The sequence below is a fragment of the Eleutherodactylus coqui genome, chromosome 12 (genome assembly GCF_035609145.1).
Source record: "Eleutherodactylus coqui strain aEleCoq1 chromosome 12, aEleCoq1.hap1, whole genome shotgun sequence".
NCBI classification, from domain to species: Eukaryota; Metazoa; Chordata; class Amphibia; order Anura; family Eleutherodactylidae; genus Eleutherodactylus; species Eleutherodactylus coqui.
The window spans coordinates 73580126-73602404 of NC_089848.1; the positions used below are offsets into that span (position 1 = coordinate 73580126).

The following is a 22279-nucleotide window of genomic DNA, read 5'->3' on the forward strand; positions in this document are numbered from 1 at the left end:
GGAATTTTTAAATCCCCGTCTGCTGAAAGAGCTCAGTAGCAGTGCCGGGGAGCCAGCTGGAGGACGCGGCTGACAGCAGGAGAGGTGAGTAACTTTTTTATTATTTTTTTAACCACTTTTTGATGATTATCGGGGAAGGGCTAATATTTCAAGCCCTTCTCCGATAATCATTCTGCGGGGCTTGTCAGAAACCACTGCTTTTAATGGGATCGGCAGCAGTGCTGATCCCATTGAAAGCAATGGGATAGCATGCCGCGGACTTCTGCCACAGCTGTGACAGCTGTGACAGAGGATTCCTTCATCCCCGTGGTCCCCGCGGGGATGAAGGAAACTCCTGCCACAGCTGTCACAGCTGTCACAGCTGTGGCAGAAGTCCGCGGCATTCTCTATATCTTTTTAATGAGGCTAGCGCTGCTGCCGCTGGCCCCATTGAAAAGACTGGCGATGTCGCAGCGATATCCCAGCAATTTTCTCGCACTGCTCTGGGAGAGTTTTCACTTACTCTCGCAGCGCAGTGGAGAAAAAAACACCAGTGGGTGGGAGCCCTAAGCAGGAGATGCCTAGCTTATACCAGTAGTACATATATAATTATATACAGGCGATACCCAGGTTATACCAGCATGGTCCACATCACTATATACAGGACATGTCTAGCTTACACCAATAATACATATATAATTATATACAGGAGACACCCAGGTTATACCAGCATGCTCCATATCACTATATACAGCAGATACACATCCCCTGTATGTAGTGATGCTGATGTAACCTGGATATGTCCTGTAGATAATTATATGTATAGCTGGTATAACATAAACCACCTAAACATACAAGATTACATGCAGTACATGGTACATACCTCGTTGTACCGCATTTACTGTTCCTCTACTCTCATCCTTGGGTCCCGACACTGTCACTGCAGGGTCGGCCGGACGGACATCCTATCTGACCCCGACACATTAAACACACAACTCCGCTACATCCATCCTAAACCCCAGACATCACACACACACAGCTCCGCTACATCCATCTTGATCCCCAGACATCACACACACAGCTCTTCTACATCCATTCTGATCCCCACACATCACACACACAGCTCTACTACATCCACCTAAGCCCCACATATCCCACACACAGCTTCGCTACATCCATCTTGATCCCCAGACATCACACACACAGCTCTTCTACATCCATTCTGATCCCCACACATCACACACACAGCTCTACTACATCCATCCTGACTCCTCCCACACAGGGTATCACATGACATGACATCATCAGAGGTCCTGGAAGCTGCAGCTCTGCAGGTCTGTGTGTCACCTCATGTCAGGACTGCCAGGGGAGGGTTAACTGGCGCTAGGGGGCAGTGCAGGCTCTGTCAGGGGCTTCTGGCAAACTCCAATTGTATTGGAATTTTTAAATTTTTTTCACCACTTGCTCAATCATTGTATAGAATGTTACTTCCATCAGTTATGGAAACACTCGCTGTTGTAGGAGTCCCTGGAAGAGGCAGCATGGGGTGTATTGTCACTGTTCCCAGCCAGTCCTGCTCTGCTCCGGACTCGGACTATACCGAGTTGCCACATCTCTAACTCCTTCCATCTGCAGTCAAGTCAGTGTCACAGCAGATGGCTTAGAATTGGAGATCCGAAATCTTCCTCTGGACACTTCTTTGGCGCTGTAGAATCCTCTTCACTGGAATACACTGCTAATGTAGGTGGTGGCCCCTGGAGGCAATAAAAGCAGTGTTACCTCCTACTACCTGAGATACAAAACTCGCTCCAACACGTCTGCACACTAGCAAAACTGTTTCTTTTAAAATTGTGTTTAAATATCTTTAAATGGAGACTTAGGCGGCTTTTAACTGATTCTGGCAATTGCCGGGGTTGGGGGCTGGGGTGCACTTTGTCTAACCTGTCTTGGGTGCCAAATCACCTTGCCCTGGCTTTACTGGCCCTCCATATGTCTCCTCAACCTCTATCACCTGCTGTACGGTTGCCTTGTGAAGTGCCCTTTACTGTATGGTTGTTCTTCTGCAGAGGAGGGATATAGATTAGAGATGAGCGAGCGTACTCGTCCGAGCTTGATACTCGTTCGAGTATTAGGGTGTTTGAGATGCTCGTTACTCGTGACGAGTACCACGCGATGTTCGAGTTACTTTTACTTTCATCTCTGAGACGTTAGCACGCTTTTCTGGCCAATAGAAAGACATGGAAGGCATTACAACTTCCTCCTGTGACGTTCCAGCCCTATACCACCCCCCTGCAGTGAGTGGCTGGGGAGATCAGGTGTCACCTGGGTATTAAAATCTGCCCCGCCCGCGGCTCGCCACACATGCATCCTGACAGAGATCAGGGAAAGTGCTGCTGCTGCTATAGGGAGAGCGTTAGGTGTTATTTTAGGCTTGAAGAACCCCAACGGTCCTTCTTAGGGCCACATCTGACCGTGTGCAGTACTGTTAAGGCTGTTTTTAGCAGTGTTGCACAATTTTTATTTTTTTGTATATCAAGCGTGCAGAGCATTGCGTCCTCAGTCTGCAGTCATTGTACAGAGTTTAGGGGCAGTACTGGTGAGCCAGGGAAAGAGGGAAAGGTGAAAGAGATATACTGTCTATATAGGCAGTGGGCTTTTTCAAAAGAATTGGGGAAAAATACTATATTTGGGCTGCCTGTGACCGTCTTCAGTGTACTGCGTGTCTGCTGGGGGTAGTAGTCCTAATTAATACACAGCTAAGCGTTACAGCAGGCTTGCGCAAAATTGTTTCCTGGCTCTGCTGTGTCCGTTACATCACCGCCGTCATAGCGCCAGAGGGGAACAGTATACATAATATACGCTGCATACAGTATCTGTCTGCTGTTTCAGCTCACCATTTAAAAAAAGGGAAGCCAAATACTTAAGGCGTACCACTGCCCTTTGGCGACTTGACTGCTTCTGCGCTGTGAATTCCACTAGCTCAGTCCTACGCACCTAGGTCTCACTACAGGCGTGCACAAAATTGTTTCCTGGCTCTGCTGTCTCCGTTACATCACCGCCGTCATACCGCCAGAGGGAAACAGTAAGCATAATATACGCTGCATACAGTATCTGTCTGCTGTTTCAGCTCACCATTTAAAAAAAGGGAAGCCAAATACTTAAGGTGTACCACTGCCCTTTGGCGACTTGACTGCCTCTGTGCTGTGAATTCCACTAGCTCAGTCCTACGAACCTATGTCTCACTACAGGCTTGCGCAAAATTCTTTCCTGGCTCGGCTGTGCGTTCCGTAAGCGAAGTCAGCCTCCAACCACAGGCCAATAAGCGGCACATTTAATTACAGCATTCTGTTTCTGCTCTACTCGTAATACACCATGCTGAGGGGTAGGGGTAGGCCTAGAGGACGTGGACGCGGGCGAGGACGCGGAGGCCCAAGTCAGGGTGTGGGCACAGGCCGAGCTCCTGATCCAGGTGTATCGCAGCCGACTGCTGCGGGATTAGGAGAGAGGCAAGTTTCAGGGTCATCACATCTCATAATTAATGGGTCCACGCGGTAGACCTTTATTAGAAAATGAGCAGTGTAAGCAGGTCCTGTCGTGGATGGCAGAAAGTGCATCCAGCAATCTATCGACCACCCAGACTTCTGCGCCGTCCACTGCTGCAACTCTGAATCCTCTGGCTGCTGCTCCTCCTTCCTCCCAGCCTCCTCACTCCATTACAATGACACATTCTGAGGAGCAGGCAGACTCCCAGGAACTGCTCTCGGGCCCCTGCCCAGAATGGGCAGCAATGGTTCCTCTCCCACCGGAGGAGTTTGTCGTGACCGATGCCCAACCTTTGGAAAGTTCCTGGGGTCCGGGGGATGAGGCTGGGGACTTCCAGCAACTGTCTCAAGAGCTTTCAGTGGGTGAGGAGGACGATGACGATGAGACACAGTTGTCTATCACTCAGGTAGTAGTAATTGCAGTAAGTCCGAGGGAGGAGCGCACAGAGGATTCGGAGGAAGAGCAGCTGGACGATGAGGTGACTGACCCCACCTGGTTTGCAACGCCTACTGAGGACAGGTCTTCAGAGGGGGAGGCAAGTGCAGCAGCAGGGCAAGTTGGAAGAGGCAGTGCGGTGGCCAGGGGTAGAGGCAGGGCCAGACCGAATAATCCACCAACTGTTTCCCAAAGCGCCCCCTCGCGCCATGCCACCCTGCAGAGGCCGAGGTGCTCAAAGGTGTGGCAGTTTTTCACTGAGAGTGCAGACGACCGACGAACTGTGCTGTGCAAGATTTGTCGCGCCAAGATCAGCCGTGGAGCCACCACCACCAGCCTCACCACCACCAGCATGCGCAGACATATGATGGCCAAGCACCCCACAAGGTGGGACGAAGGCCGTTCACCGCCTCCGGTTTGCACCACTGCCTCTCCCCCTGTGCCCCAACCTGCCACTGAGCTCCAACCCCCCTCTCAGGACACAGGCACGACCGTCTCCCGGCCTGCACCCACACCCTCACCTCCGCTGTCCTCGGCCCCATCCAGCAATGTCTCTCAGCGCAGCACCCAGCCGTCGATAGCGCAACTGTTTGAGCGCAAGCGCAAGTACGCCACCACACACCCGCACGCTCAAGCGTTAAACGTGCACATAGCCAAATTGATCAGCCTGGAAATGCTGCTGTATAGGCTTGTGGAAACGGAGGCTTTCAAAAACATGATGGCGGCGGCGGCCCTGCGCTACTCGGTTCCCAGTCGCCACTACTTTTCTCGATGTGCCGTCCCAGCCCTGCACGACCACGTCTCCCGCAACATTGTACGCGCCCTCACCAACGCGGTTACTGCCAAGGTCCACTTAACAACGGACACGTGGACAAGCACAGGTGGGCGGGGCCACTATATCTCCCTGACGGCACATTGGGTGAATTTAGTGGAGGCTGGGACAGAGTCAGAGCCTGGGACCGCTCATGTCCTACCCACCCCAAGAATTGCGGGCCCCAGCTCGGTGCTGGTATCTGCGGCGGTGTATGCTTCCTCCACTAAACCACCCTCCTCCTCCTCCTTCGCAACCTCTGTCTCACAATGAAGATGTGTCAGCAGCAGCATGTCGCCAGTAGTCGGTATCGCGCGGCGTGGCAGCACAGCGGTGGGAAAGCGTCAGCAGGCCGTGCTGAAACTACTCAGCTTAGGAGAGAAGAGGCACATGGCCCACGAACTGCTGTGGGTCCACAGGGACTTCACATTAGGGAGTTGTACCTGCCAGTGTATATGTATTAAAAACCCTGGTCAGACTGGGGCATGCAGTGTGGGCCGAAGCCCACTTGCATTAAACCTGACGTTACCTCAGCTGTGATGGGCAATGCAATGGGATATATTTATGTACCGCCGGTGGCTTCCTGGCACCCACCCATGCTGTCGGTCCACACGGAGTTGTAACTGCATGTGTCCACTTCCAAAGAACCCCAGTCTGACTGGGGCATGCAGTGTGGGCCGAAGCCCACCTGCATTAAACCTGACGTTACCTCAGCTGTGCTGGGCACTGCAATGGAATATATTTATGTACCGCCGGTGGGTTCCAGGGAGCCTGTGAACCGAGAGCAAGGCAGGTGGTTTGGTCTCCGCAACCAGAAAGGATGCACACGGGGTGGTCAAGTTAAGAAAAATGTATTTACTACAGGTTAATAAAGGCAAGTTAATGGTAAAAGAACAGGAATAAGGACAAGCAAAATACACAGTATAGTTGTAACAATTCAAGTTAGATTTCACAATATATTCCACGTTTACTATGTCCACCCCCACAGCACGGACACTGAAAGAACAATAGTCCCAAAACTATCCCTAACTGACCCTAACTTCACATTTGGGTGCGCACCCCTCTTACCAGTGGTCTGGGTGGACTGCTTACAGTTTGTAGAAGCGCGCGTTGGGGCCCAATGTCGTTCCTTCCTTGTATAGCGAAGCGTCCTCTCCTCACGGTTATCACAACATCCGAGGCAATAAGATCCTTCTCAGCAGGCAGGAAAACAAAATGGATGAAATGGGATCCAACAGCAAGTAGCTCAGCACCCTGACAGTCCTGCAGAATCCATACACCGCGGTGTGATATAAGCCAGGGTTGTGCAGTTACCGTCCGGTACTCAACAGCACTGCCAGTCTTTAGCTTTGGTGGCAATGTCCACAGCCACAATGTCAGTATTACTGGTTAGCCACTGGGCACAGTCCTTTCAGCATGGCTCCACTGAACATTCTGTCTCTTTATACTCTGTCTGCCTCTGGACTGAATTACACACAGGTTAGCTGCACAGAACAGTCCTCTAAGATCTCCACACACTCTCCATGCAGCACAGACACTTGGTTTTCTCTCTGCAAAGATGGCTGCTGCTCTCTCTGTGTCATCACATCCTGCTTCCTTCTCATACTGTCTCTGCAGACAGGCAGGCTGACCTCATAGGGGTGTGTCCCTCCAGCATCACATTCCCATTGCAGGGGCTGCTGACCAGAATCACAGAAACACATATACACTCAGCTAAAGGCTGCGCAGGGACACTTTGGTGTGCGCTGTGGACACTGGGTCGTGCGGGAGGGGGGGGGGGTTGGGCAGCATGTTACCCAGGAGAAGTGGCAGCGGAGTGTCATGCAGGCAGTGATTGTGCTTTGTTGGAGGTAGTGTGGTGCTTAGCTAAGGTATGTCTTGCTAATGAGGGTTTTTCAGAAGTAAAAATTGTTGGGGGGGGGGGCACTCTTGCCGCTATTGTGGCTTAATAGTGGGACCTGGGAACTTGAGATGCAGCCCAACATGTAGCCCCTCGCCTGCCCTATCCGTTTCTGTGTCGTTCCCATCACTTTCTTGAATTGCCCAGATTTTCACAAATGAAAACCTTAGCGAGCATCGGCGAAATACAAAAGTGCTCGGGTAGCCCATTGACTTCAATGGGGTTCGTTACTCGAAACGAACCCTCGAGCATCGCGAAAAGTTCGTCTCGAGTAACGAGCACCCGAACATTTTGGTGCTCGCTCATCTCTAATATAGATACAAATTGAATTCAATTGAGATATATACCTTGAGACTGATGCTGCCTCCTACTGGTGACTCTATGCTAATGCTTGCTGGGACTGCTTAGTGCTCCCTGAATTAGTCCAGTCCAGATGAACCCGCAACACTGGGGTCTTATGTCTCATTCACCCCTCATCCACTATACAGCTCTACATAAAGCTATCACTGACAGAATCTGACTACAAGGCTTATGTATTGTTTTGGTTCTTGTTTTAGGCACCGACAGATCCCCCAAAGAAGAAGCCGGACCCGGTGACATCAGAGACGGTTGTGTTCTGGGGGCTGCGGCTCTGGCAGGTCATTGGGGTGTTCTCCATCTTTGTTCTTGCAGTCAGTAAGTCAGATTATCTTCTAAGTGGAAATCTAAAACTTTCTGCTTTCAGATTGTTCAGCAGCGTCTTCACATCAGTTCAACGTATTGTCTAGCAGCCGGCGGGTGACTATCTTGGACCTCTTGGCCCGTTGTAGACCAGAGTAGTCACCCAGAATACTGCAGGGGGTAGTGTAGGTCACACCTGGAGAGAGAATGGGTTTTCTTCTGAAGTAGAAAAAAATTAGTTAGGGAATTCACTAAGGAATCATCAAATACTTTAGTGTCTGTAATTTTAGTAGGTGGCCACCAGGCGGCAGCAATGACCAACAGAAGTCACAAATTCATTGGCGGCACAAACACTGCAGCTACATTTAATATACTTGAACTTTGTATTGATCCAATTTGTTATGTTGTCATTAGGACTGTGGAGAAGTGTTTACACTTAGAGGGATTTTCCGATCGTGTGTAAGCGTTTCCTGACATCAGATATATTATTGCTGCTGCCATTTATGGTGATGATTATCAACATTAGGAATGCCAATATGCTAAAACTCCACACTGTATCTAAATAATACTACAATACAGTGCCCACATAACACTGTCATACACTAAAAGTCTACAAAAAAGACCTAGGTGGTGGCACGATCTCTTGGAGAAGAACAGATGTGACACAAAGCCAAGGACTTTATCTTGGCTTCTCTTTATTATTATACTAGCTAATATATCCGGCTTCGCCCAAGTTAATTTGGTGCAGGTGTTTAGTTATTTGCATGGAAAATTTTCTGAAGTCATGGTTACTTTAGAGTAACCGAGAAATAAATATGTATACACATATAGGAGCGTTAGATTCTCCTCAGACTGCATGTACCGATGTCCCTCTGCAGAATGTACGGCCCCTCCCACTCTCCTCACTTTTTACCCTTAAAGATTACAATGCAGCGATATCGCAAGTGTGTAGGTACCCTGAATGTGTCAGTCAGTGAGGGCTTTCGCTGTGTATATATATATATATTTTTTTGAGACTTTTGCACAGCCTTTAATGCCTACACCACCTTTGTGTATAACTTGGGCCGTCGGCACCTCCTCACTGGGTGCCAGTTAGCACAATAGCGTTTCACTGAACACACCCATTATACAGTATAGCTCCCAGACGGGGTCATACGCTCTCCACTTCTGGACCGCTGCCCCTGCCTTTTTTCATACACTGAATGGTTGGTTCAGAGGTGTAACTTGAAGCTTCTGGGCCCCGATGCAAAATCTGTAACACTGCATGTTCATCAGAAAATTATTGACATCCACCTCTGATCCCTTTTATTGATGAGTTGCTTGTCTCCACAGGATCCCCTCTCGCTGGATGTTTTTTCTTGATCACACCATTCTTGGTATACTCTTGACACTGTTACACAAGAAACTCTCCTACCTTCCCCCAAGTCCCTTCTTTCCCGAAGGTTGTCAGGTTTTGAAATCCTGACACTGGCTAGTCACTTGCCTATGGCCAGGCCTCATTCAAAGTCACTCAGATTGACGGATTTTACCATTTTAATGTGGATTCACACCAAAACTTGTCACTTGATTTTATGCTGCACTCCGGGGTCTCATGTCTAATTTCCATACAGGGAAGCTACAATTGAGAAAAGGCTAATGTCTCTAATAAAAAGCTCATTTAGTGTATTTTTCATAGAATTCTGCCATTCAGTGCCCACATAATACCACCATATAGTGCCAAAATAATATGCAGCTCCATCAGCCGCCCTGTGACATGAGTGCAGCAAGCCAAAGAGTTAGCATGGCAGCCCAGGGCCTAGTGAAGGCTCCCAGGGCTGCCATGCATTAATGCTTGCTTGTGGCAGGACTTAATATGCAACAGCAAAAAGTACTTTATACTGCAATACTGAAGTATTTCAGTATATAGTACAAGTGAGTCAAAGTTCCAAGTCTCCTGTGGGAGCTAAAAGAAAGTTTTGTAAAGTTTTTGAACAATGTAAAAATATTTAAAAGAGAAAAAAAAAACTATGAAACAATTGCTAAATCGGTAGCAAATATGTTTTTTTTTTTATAAACGTTAACTTGGTATTTAACATTTTCTAATAACTTAACTACAATGTGATACAATGTTGTAAATCGGGTTAACTATATGGGGCCTCGTATTCCTATGGGGCCCCAAAGACTGACCTCCCAGCGAAAAAAATCTACTTTGTCAGTCCCAAGTCAGAGTAATCACCGCAAGAGCTGAACCAATAGATTACAAATTAACCCTAAAACCACATAGTTTTATTTAGCACAGTCTGGTGGTATCTTCATCTGTGGGCTTTTTAACCCCTTCATAACCAGACATTTAAAAAAAAAATTTTCTCGTTTGTCTGACCCACCTTCCAAGAGCTGCAATAATAAATATCTCCAATTTACTTCTGTCAGATCATACAGGAAAATATATTACAATCTGTGCAATTTTTCCCATGCAGAATTGTTTGCGGCCGGTGAAATATCTTACATTTGTATGGATGACAGTAAAGCAAACCCTACAATGGTAGGAACAATGTGTCCAATCAATAGTGCAGATTTCTATTGGCAGAACCAATCATTCAGCGTTCTGTAGATGTAACGATTAGCACTAACAAAAACTGTGGTCAATGGTAATCATTTAATCTATGGTCAGCTTAATACTCGGATCACATCCAGAGCTGCAGACACAGTTATGATGTTACAGTATATCATGGCTTATACTCTAGTCACACTGAAAGCCAGGATTACAGTTTTGTTCTATTATGTCTAATGCTCCAGTCCCATCCCGATCTGCGTTCACCGCTCTGCTATTACATCATGGGTTATATACTCCAGTCACATGTAGAGTTGAACTCCTATTTCTGCTGCTTCATCCTGTGTCATACCCCAATCACATCCAAAGCTTTAGCTCAGCTTTACATGGACGTATTGGAGCACGCAGTTCGCAGCTAGTAGAATCCATTGATGTCAATGGGTTCATTCACATTTCCGTATTTTGTCCGCACATTTTAGTTGCGCAAAAAAAGAAAAATAGAACGTACTTTTTCTTTCTGCATATTTGCGCACCAAAGATTCCCATAGAAGTGGATGGGAAGTGCGCAGATGCACACATAATGCACAAGGAGATACGTGAAACACTGCGTAATTGCGCTGGAAAAAGAACTAATTAGCCATTTTGGTTGGTGCGTCTTTGTTTGCCACGGGCAAGTGGGAATGTATTGCAGTGGCAAAAAGTACACCAATGTGCGTGCAAAAAGGCATTGTTCATTCCACAAATACGCAGCACTCAGGCGTATGCAGATACGCTTGCGCCCATGTGAAGCTGGCCTTATTTTCTTGTTACAGGGGTTTCCAGGAGTGAAAAAACTTATTCTAGGTGTGAATCGTTGAATATGGAAAAATAAGGTATATTGACATTTCATGCGGCCCCAGCCCGGTACAGCACAGGAGCCGTGCTCTCCGTCACTCCGATCCTGGAAAAGGCTTCAGCAGACATGTGCTTTTCATTGCACACATGACCGCTCAGCCAATTACAAGTTTCAGCAGGGATACTTGTTGCTACGGTTCTAGGATCACTTCCTTTCTAAGGAATCTGGTGCAGGTTTTGTATGTATTTCTCTATCTTCTGGCCCTGGTGGGAGTGGTATTAGGTGAGAAGTGCTCAGCCTCACCTGTGGGTAATTTGTCAGGACGTTTTAACCTGGCCTTGTGCTTGACTTCAATGCTGTTTAATCTCAGTCTTCGGGCTCTTTCACACGAGCGTATATCGGCCGCCGGTTTCATGGCTGGCCGATATACGCTGCGGTCTGATGGATTGGATTCCAATGCCTCAGATCACATGGCCGTATTTCCGTGGTGTAAAAGCGCCCGGCCGGGACAATATAGCGCCGGGCCGAAAAGATAGTCCTGGAACTATTTTTCTGGCCGGAATACGTCGGACGCTGCATGGGCTCCTATGGGAGCCAATGACAGCGGCCAGAGAAGGGAGGTGGGAGGGAGTTTAGCAGCACGACTGCTAAACTCCCTCCCTCTTCTCTCCTCCCCTCCGGCTGTTTGCAATGGAGTGGAGTGGGGGCGGAGCTAAGCTCGGCCTCTCCCATTGCTGGCTACTGACAAGGGAGGGTGCTTAGCTCCCATTACAAACAGTCGGAGGGAAGGAGAGAGGAGGTGAGCCGGCGAGATGGAGGGAAGGGGAGTTAAGGCAACGGCATTGCGGGCTCGGCGTATATGCGCCGGGGCCTGTGCAGACTGAACGGGTGCACAAACATTAGATTTGTGCGCCCGTTCACATGTTTTTACAGCGCCAGCGGGCACACGTGAAAATACCTATGGCCATGTGAAGGAGGCCTTCCTCTGGCTTAGGGGGAACTCAGAGTTTGGAGCTGGATGTCCTCCTTGCCTGAGTCTTCTCAAGTTAGTTCAGCGGTTATTATCTTTTTCATCTTGTTTGCTGTGGTATTCTCCTATCCCACGTAGGGTCATCTGGTGGCCTAGGTACGTGGTCAGGTTCGCCCTTCTCAGGGTGGGTAACCTGCGTATAGGCAGGTGCCTTCCCTGGGTTAGCTTATTTAGGGACTATGTTTTCCTTATTGCTGTTGTCTGTATTGTTTACCACTGTTTGGTGTGCATTTGCGTGAGTACTTCAGGTAGCGGATCCAGCATGTCCTGGTTGGACGCGACACTACTGCTATGAATAACAAGGGACTGCTAAAGTCTGTGAGTGGCTGAATGGTCACGTGTGCAATGAAAAGTATGTGACAGCCAGAGCCTTCTCCTGGATTGCAGTGGAGGGGACTGACACTGCTGCACTGCACTTAGGGACAACATAAGAGGTGAGTATGGCTTATGTTTCTATTCTCAACTGTTCCCTGCCCATAGAATTTTTTTTTCTTCACCCCTGGAAAACCCCTTTAAATTATGTATTACACTCCAGTCACATTCAGAGCTGCATCATAAACTTCTCTCACAATCATTTTTGAAAAATTCATTATTTAACCCGTTTAGGACCAGCCACAGTAAATTTACGGCGGCTGGTCCTGGGCTTAGAGCACCGCCGATAGTAAAATTACGGCGGTACTTTAAGTCTCCTCCCTCTGCAATCAGTCAGAGGCAGGAACGGGTTATCAGCTGTTAGTGACAGCTAATAACCCTGAGCAGAAGGCAGGAGGGGTTTTTAACCCTTCCTGCCTTCTGCTTCCCCGATATACAGTGCTCAATGAGCACTGTATGGGGAAAGTAAAAGTAAGTTGTACTTTCACTACGGGAGCCTTGGGGGGTCATGTGACCTCCCGGGATTCCCTGCTACTGCAGAGCTGGAGGGTCAGACTAGACCCTGGCAGCTCTGCAAGTGACTAATGTCACCACAGGGGTTGCTTTCCTATGGACGCCCTAGCTACAGTGGGAAAGTGTCAAATAAATGTAAAAAAATGTGAATGTCCCCCAGAGGTCTTACATGACATCATGGGGGATATAGATAGTAAAAAACACAATTACATAAATAAGGGCGCCTGCACACGAGCGGAAATTCCGTGGCGGGATTTCCCGCGGAATTTCGCCACTGAAAGCTGCCATAGGATTGAGTTAACAAATGCAATCCTATGCAGATGAATGTGATTTGGCCGCGCTAAAAACAAATCGCGGTATGCTCTATTTCTATGCGGGGCTCGCCAAGGGTGCGGTTGAGTACGCGCCGCTCTCTGCAGGCGCTCGGGTCGGGTCCCGCGGCAAGAATTCCTGCCGCCGGATCTGACCCGCCCATCTGCAGGCGGCCTAAGTAAAATAAAAATCCAGAATAAAACAATAATATATACATAAGAAAGAAAATAACCCAAAACCAACACCAACCAAAAACGTTGCTATAAGCGCCCGTAAACCAAAAACCATACATATTATATATCAAAACGTCCGAAACAAATAGAGGAACCCATTCTCATACTTTATTTTAGTGTAAATATAAAAATAATTAAAAAAAAAAACTATAATTGTTTTAAAAAAAACCATTTTTTTAGCTTTTTATACCCAATAAAACTAAAAAAACGGAAAAGATGATATAAAAAAAATAGTCCTATATGTCGCAGAAAAAAAACGCAGCAAAAATAATTTTGGTAGCTAAAGGAAAAAAAAAATAGAACAGTAAAACCACCACATGGGTAAAATCCCTAAAAAGTGTCTGGTCCTTAAGGTACAAAACAACCTGGTCCTTAAGGGGTTAAGAAAGTTTATAATATTAATGAACCCATAAATCACTCATTGGAATGACTTAAATTATTCATAGGAAGGAATACTATATTGCACTACAATACCCAGCATGCTCTGCTGCTGGGTAGGTCATGGGATCTATCACTGTCTATACATGATCAGTGCTATCAATGGTCACAGGCCTTGTATAGATGTACCTGTTTATAGGGATGACTTTTATACATTTCCATCAGTGATCTGCAGCCAGTGTCTCTACAGATGTTGTAAAACTACAACTCCCAGCATATCATTCCAGTCCACAGCTCTCCTGACATGCTAAAGAGTCAGCGGCTGTGGATCCCTGATGCATGTACAGTTCTGGTGCTGCACACTTTGGTCCTGTTCGCACTGTGCTGATGTCTGCTCCAGTATTATACTTGTACTGTAACTATGAGAGTTTACAACAAAGTAAGGTGATACAATGTAATAAACATCATCTGGATACAATGTAACAAATAACCAACAAGTTGTCTCCTCTCCTTCTTCTCTTCCTTGTGAAGTCATCACTCTTTGCTGCATCTTCAAGTGTCGGATCCCCAGGACCAAGAAAGAGATTGAAGCTCGTTACGCTCAGCGCCAAGCAGGGAAGGAATATGCTGACAAACTGGAGTCTGTCCCTCCATTGAATGAGCTGACGGAAATTCCTGGGGGTAAGTCTTGTAGAAGAACCAGAACTAAGCAATCTACCCAGGAAACGTGGGTGCTATTCTCAATAGCAAGGTGGGGTAAGGTTGTCTGAGGAGGTTTCCTAGGGGGCTCCACCTCACCATTTGTAAGGTAATTCCTCTTATTGCTTTTATCATCTCCTGAGAGACATATATGCCATGTATACAGTAAATGCCTGAAGTGGTCAGTTGAAGTGGAATACGCTATATAGTAGACTACCCCTCCATGTTTGACCTGTCTTGTAAGCCCTTGAATCCATCATAAGCCACAATCTACAATAAGAAGCAAAAGTATTACAGCAACCTTCAACATCCAAGGTTAGTGTCTGCTCTAGGGTCTAGTAGCTCTGATTTCCTGTTCGTGTGAGGACAGCACAGAGTTCTATCTGCTATACTGTAGACTACTTCTCCAAGATACGGTAAGATTTAGGAAAATCAAAATGTAACTTTGTTTAGGTCATAAATCACCTTAGACGCTCGTTCTTGAGAGGAGAGAGAGGGGCTAGAGACTAAGCCATCAGACCATCTCATGGTCTGATTTTACTGCAAATGACATTCTGCAGATTGATAAGTATACTCAGATGCAAAAGTCATGGGCAGGAACTAATATTGTGTAGCATCCCCTTTAGCCTGGCGAAGTGCATCAACTCAATGTGGCATCGATTCCACAAGTGGACAGAAGATGTCTGGAGGGATGTTGAGCCATTCCATCTGGATAATCACCCCCAACTGCATGGTATTTGTAGCTGCAGAATCTTGGGTGCGAATGGACCTCTCCGCCACATCCCATGAATGCTCAATTGGGTTCCTGTAGGGCAAATGTGCAGGCCCCACTATTTGTAGGTAATCTCCAGAATGCTCCTCAAACCAATTCTGGACAACTGGGACCCAAAGACACTGTTCATTATCCTGCTGCAGTATCCCATCATTGTGGGGGAAGATGACGTTTAACAAGGGCTGCACATGGTCACTCGTCAGTGAAATGATGTAGGCACTAGTCAATGAGGTGTTTAGGTGTACCAGGGAACCCAACCTATGCATGAGAACGCAACCCACACCAGTATGGAACCACCACCAGCTTTCACAGTGCCTTGTTGACAGCTGGGGTCCATGGCTTCATGGAGTCTGTGCATCTGTGCCAAACACAAACCCTACCATCATCCCAAAACAATTGGAACAGTGACTCATTGCTGTGTCCGGTGTTGCAATGTTAATGGAGGCACTTTGGTGGGTCTTCTGCTCCCATATTCCATAGAAGCTATATAACCCTGCACTGACCTGCAGGATATGTGTGTGAGGCCCCCTGCATTGAATGTGGATGGGATTTCTACCAAAGTCGCTTGTCTATTCGCATGGACTATTCTAGCCAGATGCCATCGGTTGCAACCATTAAGCACCCATGGGCTGCCATCGCATTGTCCTTTGTGAGGAGACCCACGGTGGATCTGGAGAGGTAAGAAAATGTCCCATGGCCGCGGGCACGCACGGATTCTGTGCAGGATTCCGCACTTAGCATCTGTGTGTGCCATGGACATTGGGCATAAATCTTACCTAGTCCATGCAGATATGATCCTTGATCGGACTTGTATCTAGGACCTTAGCACTGAAAAGCATCAGTGCTAACAATTAAGAAACGCACCTTGTTTGCAGAGCTCAATTTAGTGAGGCTGAGTTTTACTCCCATTGATTTAAATAGGAGTTGGAATCAGCTGTTCTAATTAACAATTACCTTTTGAAAATCAGGTTAGGTACTCTCAACCAAAATGTTGCAATAAATTGCTCAACACTAGTGATTGGGGGTCTGATCTGCAGTACCACATACAACCTGTGGCGAGGTGTGGTGCTGTTTCTAATATTTTTCTAATCTGGAGCAACCCTTGAATGCTCATTTCATCAACCCATACACCACATCTCCTGTATTAGATTCTGTCTATGTAATTAGCTCTTACAAAGCTATTAAATTTAGCTAATTATTCAATCAGCAGAAGCTTGTGAAGCTGCGGCTTTGTCTGTGCACATATTTATTGTAATCACAGATGTCAGGTCCAGAGCGGTGCTAGATACATAACAGCTTGTAGTGGCAGATAATGGATGCGTTCCCAGGTCTAGATATGTATTCTGCTCCTCAATGTAATTCCATTAACTCACAGGATGAAAACAGTGTGCCTCCCCCTCAATGTATTGTTGTTGGCTCGTTTATCATTAGCCTAGACCAGAATGTACCGGCACTAAACTTATCAAGCAAACTCGCTGATAATGAACCAGCAATGAGACGGAAACGTTTTTGTTCCTTCAGGAACGTTATAGATGGTGATCATTTTCTGGTATTATTCAAGGTTTCGATACAAGCAAAAGCTTCGCTCTCAAACCATGAATGTAGCTTCTTCTTATCGGAGGCTTTTGGATACAAAGGATGATGTGAGACCCAATACAAAGCGATTTTTGGGCTACCCAACAAGGTTGATAACTGTAGAGAACCCAAGGGGGTTCCCTACACATGGTGTATGGTCATGGAAAGGAGACCCTAAATCAGGTCTTTCTTTGTTAGCTGAACGTGAGGGCCACATCCAACACGGCTCCCTGCTTTAGAGAGCCACAGAACTCAGCACATTGTATGACTGTTGATTTTGGTGGCAGCTTGGCCATGCTTGTTTGATGGTTAGCATTCTGCTTAGTTAATGACTAGAGATGAGAGAGTACCAAAGTGCTCAGGTGCTCGTTACTCGAGTCAAACTTTTCGTAATGCTCGAGAGCTCATTTCGAGTAACGAACCCCATTGAAGTCAATGGGAGACTCAAGCATTTTTCAAGGTGACCAATGCTCCGCATTGGGGAGGTTGTGTGAATCACCGGAAAACATCCGAAAGACATGGAAACACCACAGAAACGGATAGGAAACGGCAGAGGCAGCATGCATGGGTGCATCTGAGGCTCCCAGGTCCCACTATTAAGCCAAATTGGGGGCAAGAGCTTGGCGGTCACCCCCGTAACAATTTACTTGGGACAGACCATAAGCAGCAATGCACATGCGCTGGCACATCTTAGCTAAGCACCACACTAGCTGCAACCAAGGCCAATCACTGCCTGCAGGTGACACCACTGCCTCTTCTCCTGGGTTACATGCTGGCATTGCTGTCCCACCCCCGCATGAGCCTGCGTCCACAGCGCACACAAAATTTTCCCTGTGCAGCGTTCAGCTGCCCTCATGCCACACGCTGGCTTAACCCTTTCCAATCCAATTTGTATCCTGGCTTTTCTAGTGGGCTTACTCTTTTTCTGCCGTTATACAACAGCGCTATATGCTGGCTAAAGCCAGTACTGCATGAGTTGAGACGTTGGATAGACTCCGACAGCAGAGAGGCTGGCAATATACAGTAAGGGAACCCCGACGGCCGTCTTCCAACATCGGAGCTGTACAGCCTTAAATCATGATGTCTTCAGAGATCACTCAGTGGTTTAGAAAGGGTTAATAGCCACACCACCCCCATGTCTATTTATAAGTGGATGAGGAGGAACAGGAGACACACACTGTAGAAGGTTGGCAGGCCTAGGCAGCGACCCTCTTTGAAATGTGGGCGATAGCCCACAATGCTGATGAGAATTGCTGATAAATTTATGTACGAGCATAATTCCAATCCCGTGCCACCTCCGTCACAAAATTGTCAGGAGCCGCAAACGTAGGCATAAAGGGGACTCAGGTGCCAGCACTTCTACACATCTCCACAATACAGCAGCACATACTAACACCAAAGATTGGTTTGAAGCAGGAGGTGTCGCAAAAGTAGCCACCACAGGTATACAGTGATCCTGTGAAAGTCTCATTAAATCAGTTACGCTTCCTGTGAACGCTCCACTCCTGTATCTCGGATAACTGTAGTAAGTTGTAACACTAGAGATAATACATGCCGACCAGCGCTGATCCCCAGACCCCAAGGAGGAGGAGGAGGTGGCATAATAAAGCCTGAAAAACCGTGACCGAGGTAGGACCTGCAATACTCTGTGTGGGAAGCACTTGAGCGGGTCCAGGGTCAGACTCGGTCCAAAGACTGGATGTACCACGAAGGAGTTCTACAGGCCAAACCTGGCACAGTTGCACCCCCCCCCATTTTCCCCCAGGACCTCGGCCTCTGCCCTCACCCTCAACAATCGTGGGCATAAAGCGGACTTGGATGCTAGTACTGCTGTGAACGTCTCATTAAATCAGTTACGGTTGCTTTTATTGCTCAAAAGACTGGATGAACCATGAAGGAGTTCCACAGGCCAAACCTCGCTCAGTTGCACCCCCCCCCCTCACGCTCCAGGACCTCGGCCTCTGCCCACACCCTCCGCAATCGTGGGTGTAAAGCGGACTCGGATGCTAGTACTGCTGTGAAAGTCTCATTAATTCAGTTATGCTTCTTTTGATTGGTCCAAACCAGTGTCTCAGATAACTGTGGTAACACAAGAGCAAATAAGCAAATACATGTCGACCAGCGCTGATACCCAGACTCCAAGCAGGAGAAGGAGGTGGCATAAAAAAAGCCTGAGAAACCGTGACCGAGGTAGGACCCTCAATCGTCTATGTGGGAAGCACGTGAGCGGGCCCGGGGTCAGGCTCGGTCCCAGCCTCCACCTTGTGTGACCCAAGGTGCTGTGAGTTACATAGCTATGGGAAACCCATGTGTCCCCACACAATTCATTCCGTGTATGTGTCAGATAGCTGAACAATGCAATGGGAAAGCCTTTGTGCACCCACAGTATAGGCGAACCCATCAAACCTTTCTGTAGCAATAGTATAGGCAAACCCCTTAAACCTTTCTGTAGCAAGTGTATAGGTGGACCCCTGAAACATTTCTGTAGCAAGAGTATAGGCGAACCCCTCAAATGTTTCTGTAGCAAGTGTATAGGCGAACCCCTAAAATAATTCTGTAGCAAGTGTATAGGTGGACCCCTGAAACATTTCTGTAGCAAGAGTATAGGTGGACCCCTGAAACATTTCTGTAGCAAGAGTATAGGTGGACCCCTGAAACATTTCTGTAGCAAGAGTATAGGTGGACCCCTGAAACATTTCTGTAGCAAGAGTATAGGTGGACCCCGGAAACATTTCTGTAGCAAGAGTATAGGTGGACCCCTGAAACATTTCTGTAGCAAGAGTATAGGCGAACCCCTCAAATCTTTCTGTAGCAATAGTATAGGCGAACCCCTAAAACCTTTCTGTAGCAAGAGTATAGGTGGACCCCTGAAACATTTCTGTAGCAAGAGTATAGGCGAACCCCTCAAATGTTTCTGTTGCAAGTGTATAGGCGAACCCCTAAAATAATTCTGTAGCAAGAGTATAGGTGGACCCCTGAAACATTTCTGTAGCAAGAGTATAGGTGGACCCCTGAAACATTTCTGTAGCAAGAGTATAGGTGGACCCCTGAAACATTTCTGTAGCAAGAGTATAGGTGGACCCCTGAAACATTTCTGTAGCAAGAGTATAGGTGGACCCCTGAAACATTTCTGTAGCGAGAGTATAGGCAGATCCCTCAAACCTTTCTGTAGCGAGAGTATAGGTGAACCCCTCAAACCTTTCTGTAGCGAGAGTATAGGTGAACCCCTTAAACATTTCTGTAGCAAGAGTATAAGCGAATCCCTCAAACCTTTCTGTAGCAAGTGTATAGGCGAACCCCTGAAACCTTTCCATTGCAATAGTATAGGCAAACCCCTCAAACCTTTCCATTGCAATAGTATAGGCAAACCCCTCAAACCTTTCTGTAGCAATAGTATAGGCGAACCCCTCAAATCTTTCTGTAGCAAGTGTATAGGCGAATCCCTAAAATAATTCTGTAGCAAGAGTATAGGCAGACCCCTGAAACATTTCTGTAGCAAGAGTATAGGTGGACCCCTGAAACATTTCTGTAGCAAGAGGATAGGCAGATCCCTCAAACCTTTCTGTAGCGAGAGTATAAGCGAACCCCTCAAACCTTTCTGTAGCAAGTGTATAGGCGGACCCCTGAAACCTTTCCATTGCAGTAGTATAGGCAAACCCCTGAAACATTTCTGTAGCAAGAGTATAGGCGAACCCCTCAAACCTTTCTGTAGCAAGTGTATAGGCGGACCCCTGAAAAATTTCTGTGGCAATAGTATAGGCGAACCCCTCAATCCTTTCTGTAGCAAGTGTATAAGTGGACCCCTGAAACATTTCTGTAGCAAGAGTATAGGCGAACCCCTCAAACCTTTCTGTAGCAAGTGTATAGGCGGACCCCTGAAAAATTTCTGTGGCAATAGTATAGGCGAACCCCTCAATCCTTTCTGTAGCAAGTGTATAGGTGGACCCCTGAAGCATTTCTGTAGCAAGAGTTTAGGCGAACCCCTCAAACCTTTCTGTAGCAATAGCATAGGCAAACCCCTCAAACCTTTCTGTAGCAATGGTATAGGCGGACCCCTGAAACATTGGTGTACCAAGAGTATAGGTGAACACCTTAAAAAAAATGTTTACCAAGAGTATAGGCGAAGGCTGGAAAAATTAGTTTGCTAAGAGTATAGGCAATGGCCTGAAAAATTGGTGTACCAAGAGTACAAGTGTACCCCTGAAAAATTGGTTTACCCTGAGGGCAGGTGAAACCCATAAACATTTTTTAAAGATAGAGGTTGTTGTTGCTTAATTTGTAACAGAGCCTGGAGGCAGCCCATCGAAAAAATTGATTTTAACAGAGCCTTTTGGCCCGCAGAAAAATTTGCAGTTCAGCGTGATGACATGCTGTTTTAGGAGGAGGAGGAGTAAGATCCGAGAGGGATAGACCAAGCTGCTTCTCCCCTTTTTGGGGGTGATAGTGGATGCATATTTCTCCTGTAGCAGCTAAAAGAATCTTATGATCTGCTGCTTTCCACCGGTGGAGAAGAGAAGTCTGAGGAAATCCAGCATTTGTTCATTTTAATCAGTGTAAGCATGTTGGTGCTGTCAGTTGACAGGTGGGTACCCTTATCCGTGATGATTCCCCCCCAGCAGCACTAAACACCCTCTCTGATAAGACGCTAGCGGCAGGGCAGGCCAGCACCTCCAGGGCATACAGTGCAAGTTCTTGCCACGTGTCCAGCTTTGACACCCAATAGTTGTATGGAGCAGAGGGATCACAGAGGATGGTGGTGCAATCGGCTATGTACTCCCTCACCATCTTTTTACAGTGCTTCCTCTGACTCAGCCTTGACTAGGGAGTGGTGACACAGTCAGGCTGGGGAGCTATAAAACTGGCAAAGACCTTGGAGAGTGTTCCCCTGTCTGCGCTGGACATGCTGCCTGCTCCCCGCGCCTCCCCTGCTAGTTGGCTCTCGGAACTACGTCTTCTGGCGCTGTCAGATAGGAACTTTTGTATCAGTTTTTCCACCAGGACCCTGTGGTATTGCATCACTCTCGTACCCCTTTCCTCTTCGGGAATAAGAGTGGAAAGGTTCTCCTTATACCGTGGGTCGAGAAGGGTGTACATCCAGTAATCCGTGTTGGCCAGAATGCGTCTAACGTGAGGCTCACGGGAAAGGCAGCCTAACATGAAGTCAGCCATGTGTGCCAGAGTTCCAGTATGCAACACATCGCTGTCCTCACTAGGAGGATGACTTTCATGATCCTCCTCCTCCTCCTTAGCTAATACACGCTAAACAGATGAGAGGGAAGCAGCATGGGTACCCTCTGCAGTGTGGCCAGCAGTCTCTTCCCCCTCCTCCTCCAAAACGCGCTGAGATACAAACGTTAGGGTGGTCTGGCTATCAAGCGACATACTGTCATCCCCCATCTCCTGTTCTAACCACAATGCATCAGCCTTTATGCTGATAGCTTAATAGCAAGCTTCTCTTCAGGCAAAGCAGCGGGATGGTAACATTAATAATGGCCGCATCGCCGCTCACCATTTGTGTAGACTCCTCAAAGTTTCCAAAGACCTGACAGATGTCTGCCATCCATGCCCACTCCCCTGTGAAGAACTGCGGAGGCTGACTACCACTCCGCCGACCATGTTGCAGCTGGTATTCTACAATTTCTCTACGCTGCTCGTAAAGACTGGCCAACATGTGCAGCATAGAATTCCAGCATGTGGGCACG

General features: G+C 47.4%; 2 protein-coding genes across 3 annotated transcripts in view; one reads left to right on the forward strand and one right to left on the reverse strand.

The window, feature by feature from the left end:
* Positions 1-22279, reverse strand: part of ALS2CL (ALS2 C-terminal like) — a 703387-nt gene that overhangs the window by 130448 nt on the left and 550660 nt on the right. The gene's annotated exons all lie outside the window — the stretch shown is intronic.
* Positions 1-22279, forward strand: part of TMIE (transmembrane inner ear) — a 70785-nt gene that overhangs the window by 29777 nt on the left and 18729 nt on the right. For both annotated transcript variants that reach the window (XM_066585165.1, XM_066585166.1), the window contains exons 2-3: positions 7226-7343; positions 14063-14212. In XM_066585165.1, coding sequence (XP_066441262.1) covers positions 7226-7343; positions 14063-14212 — 268 coding nt within the window. The remainder of the gene's footprint in view (positions 1-7225; positions 7344-14062; positions 14213-22279) is intronic.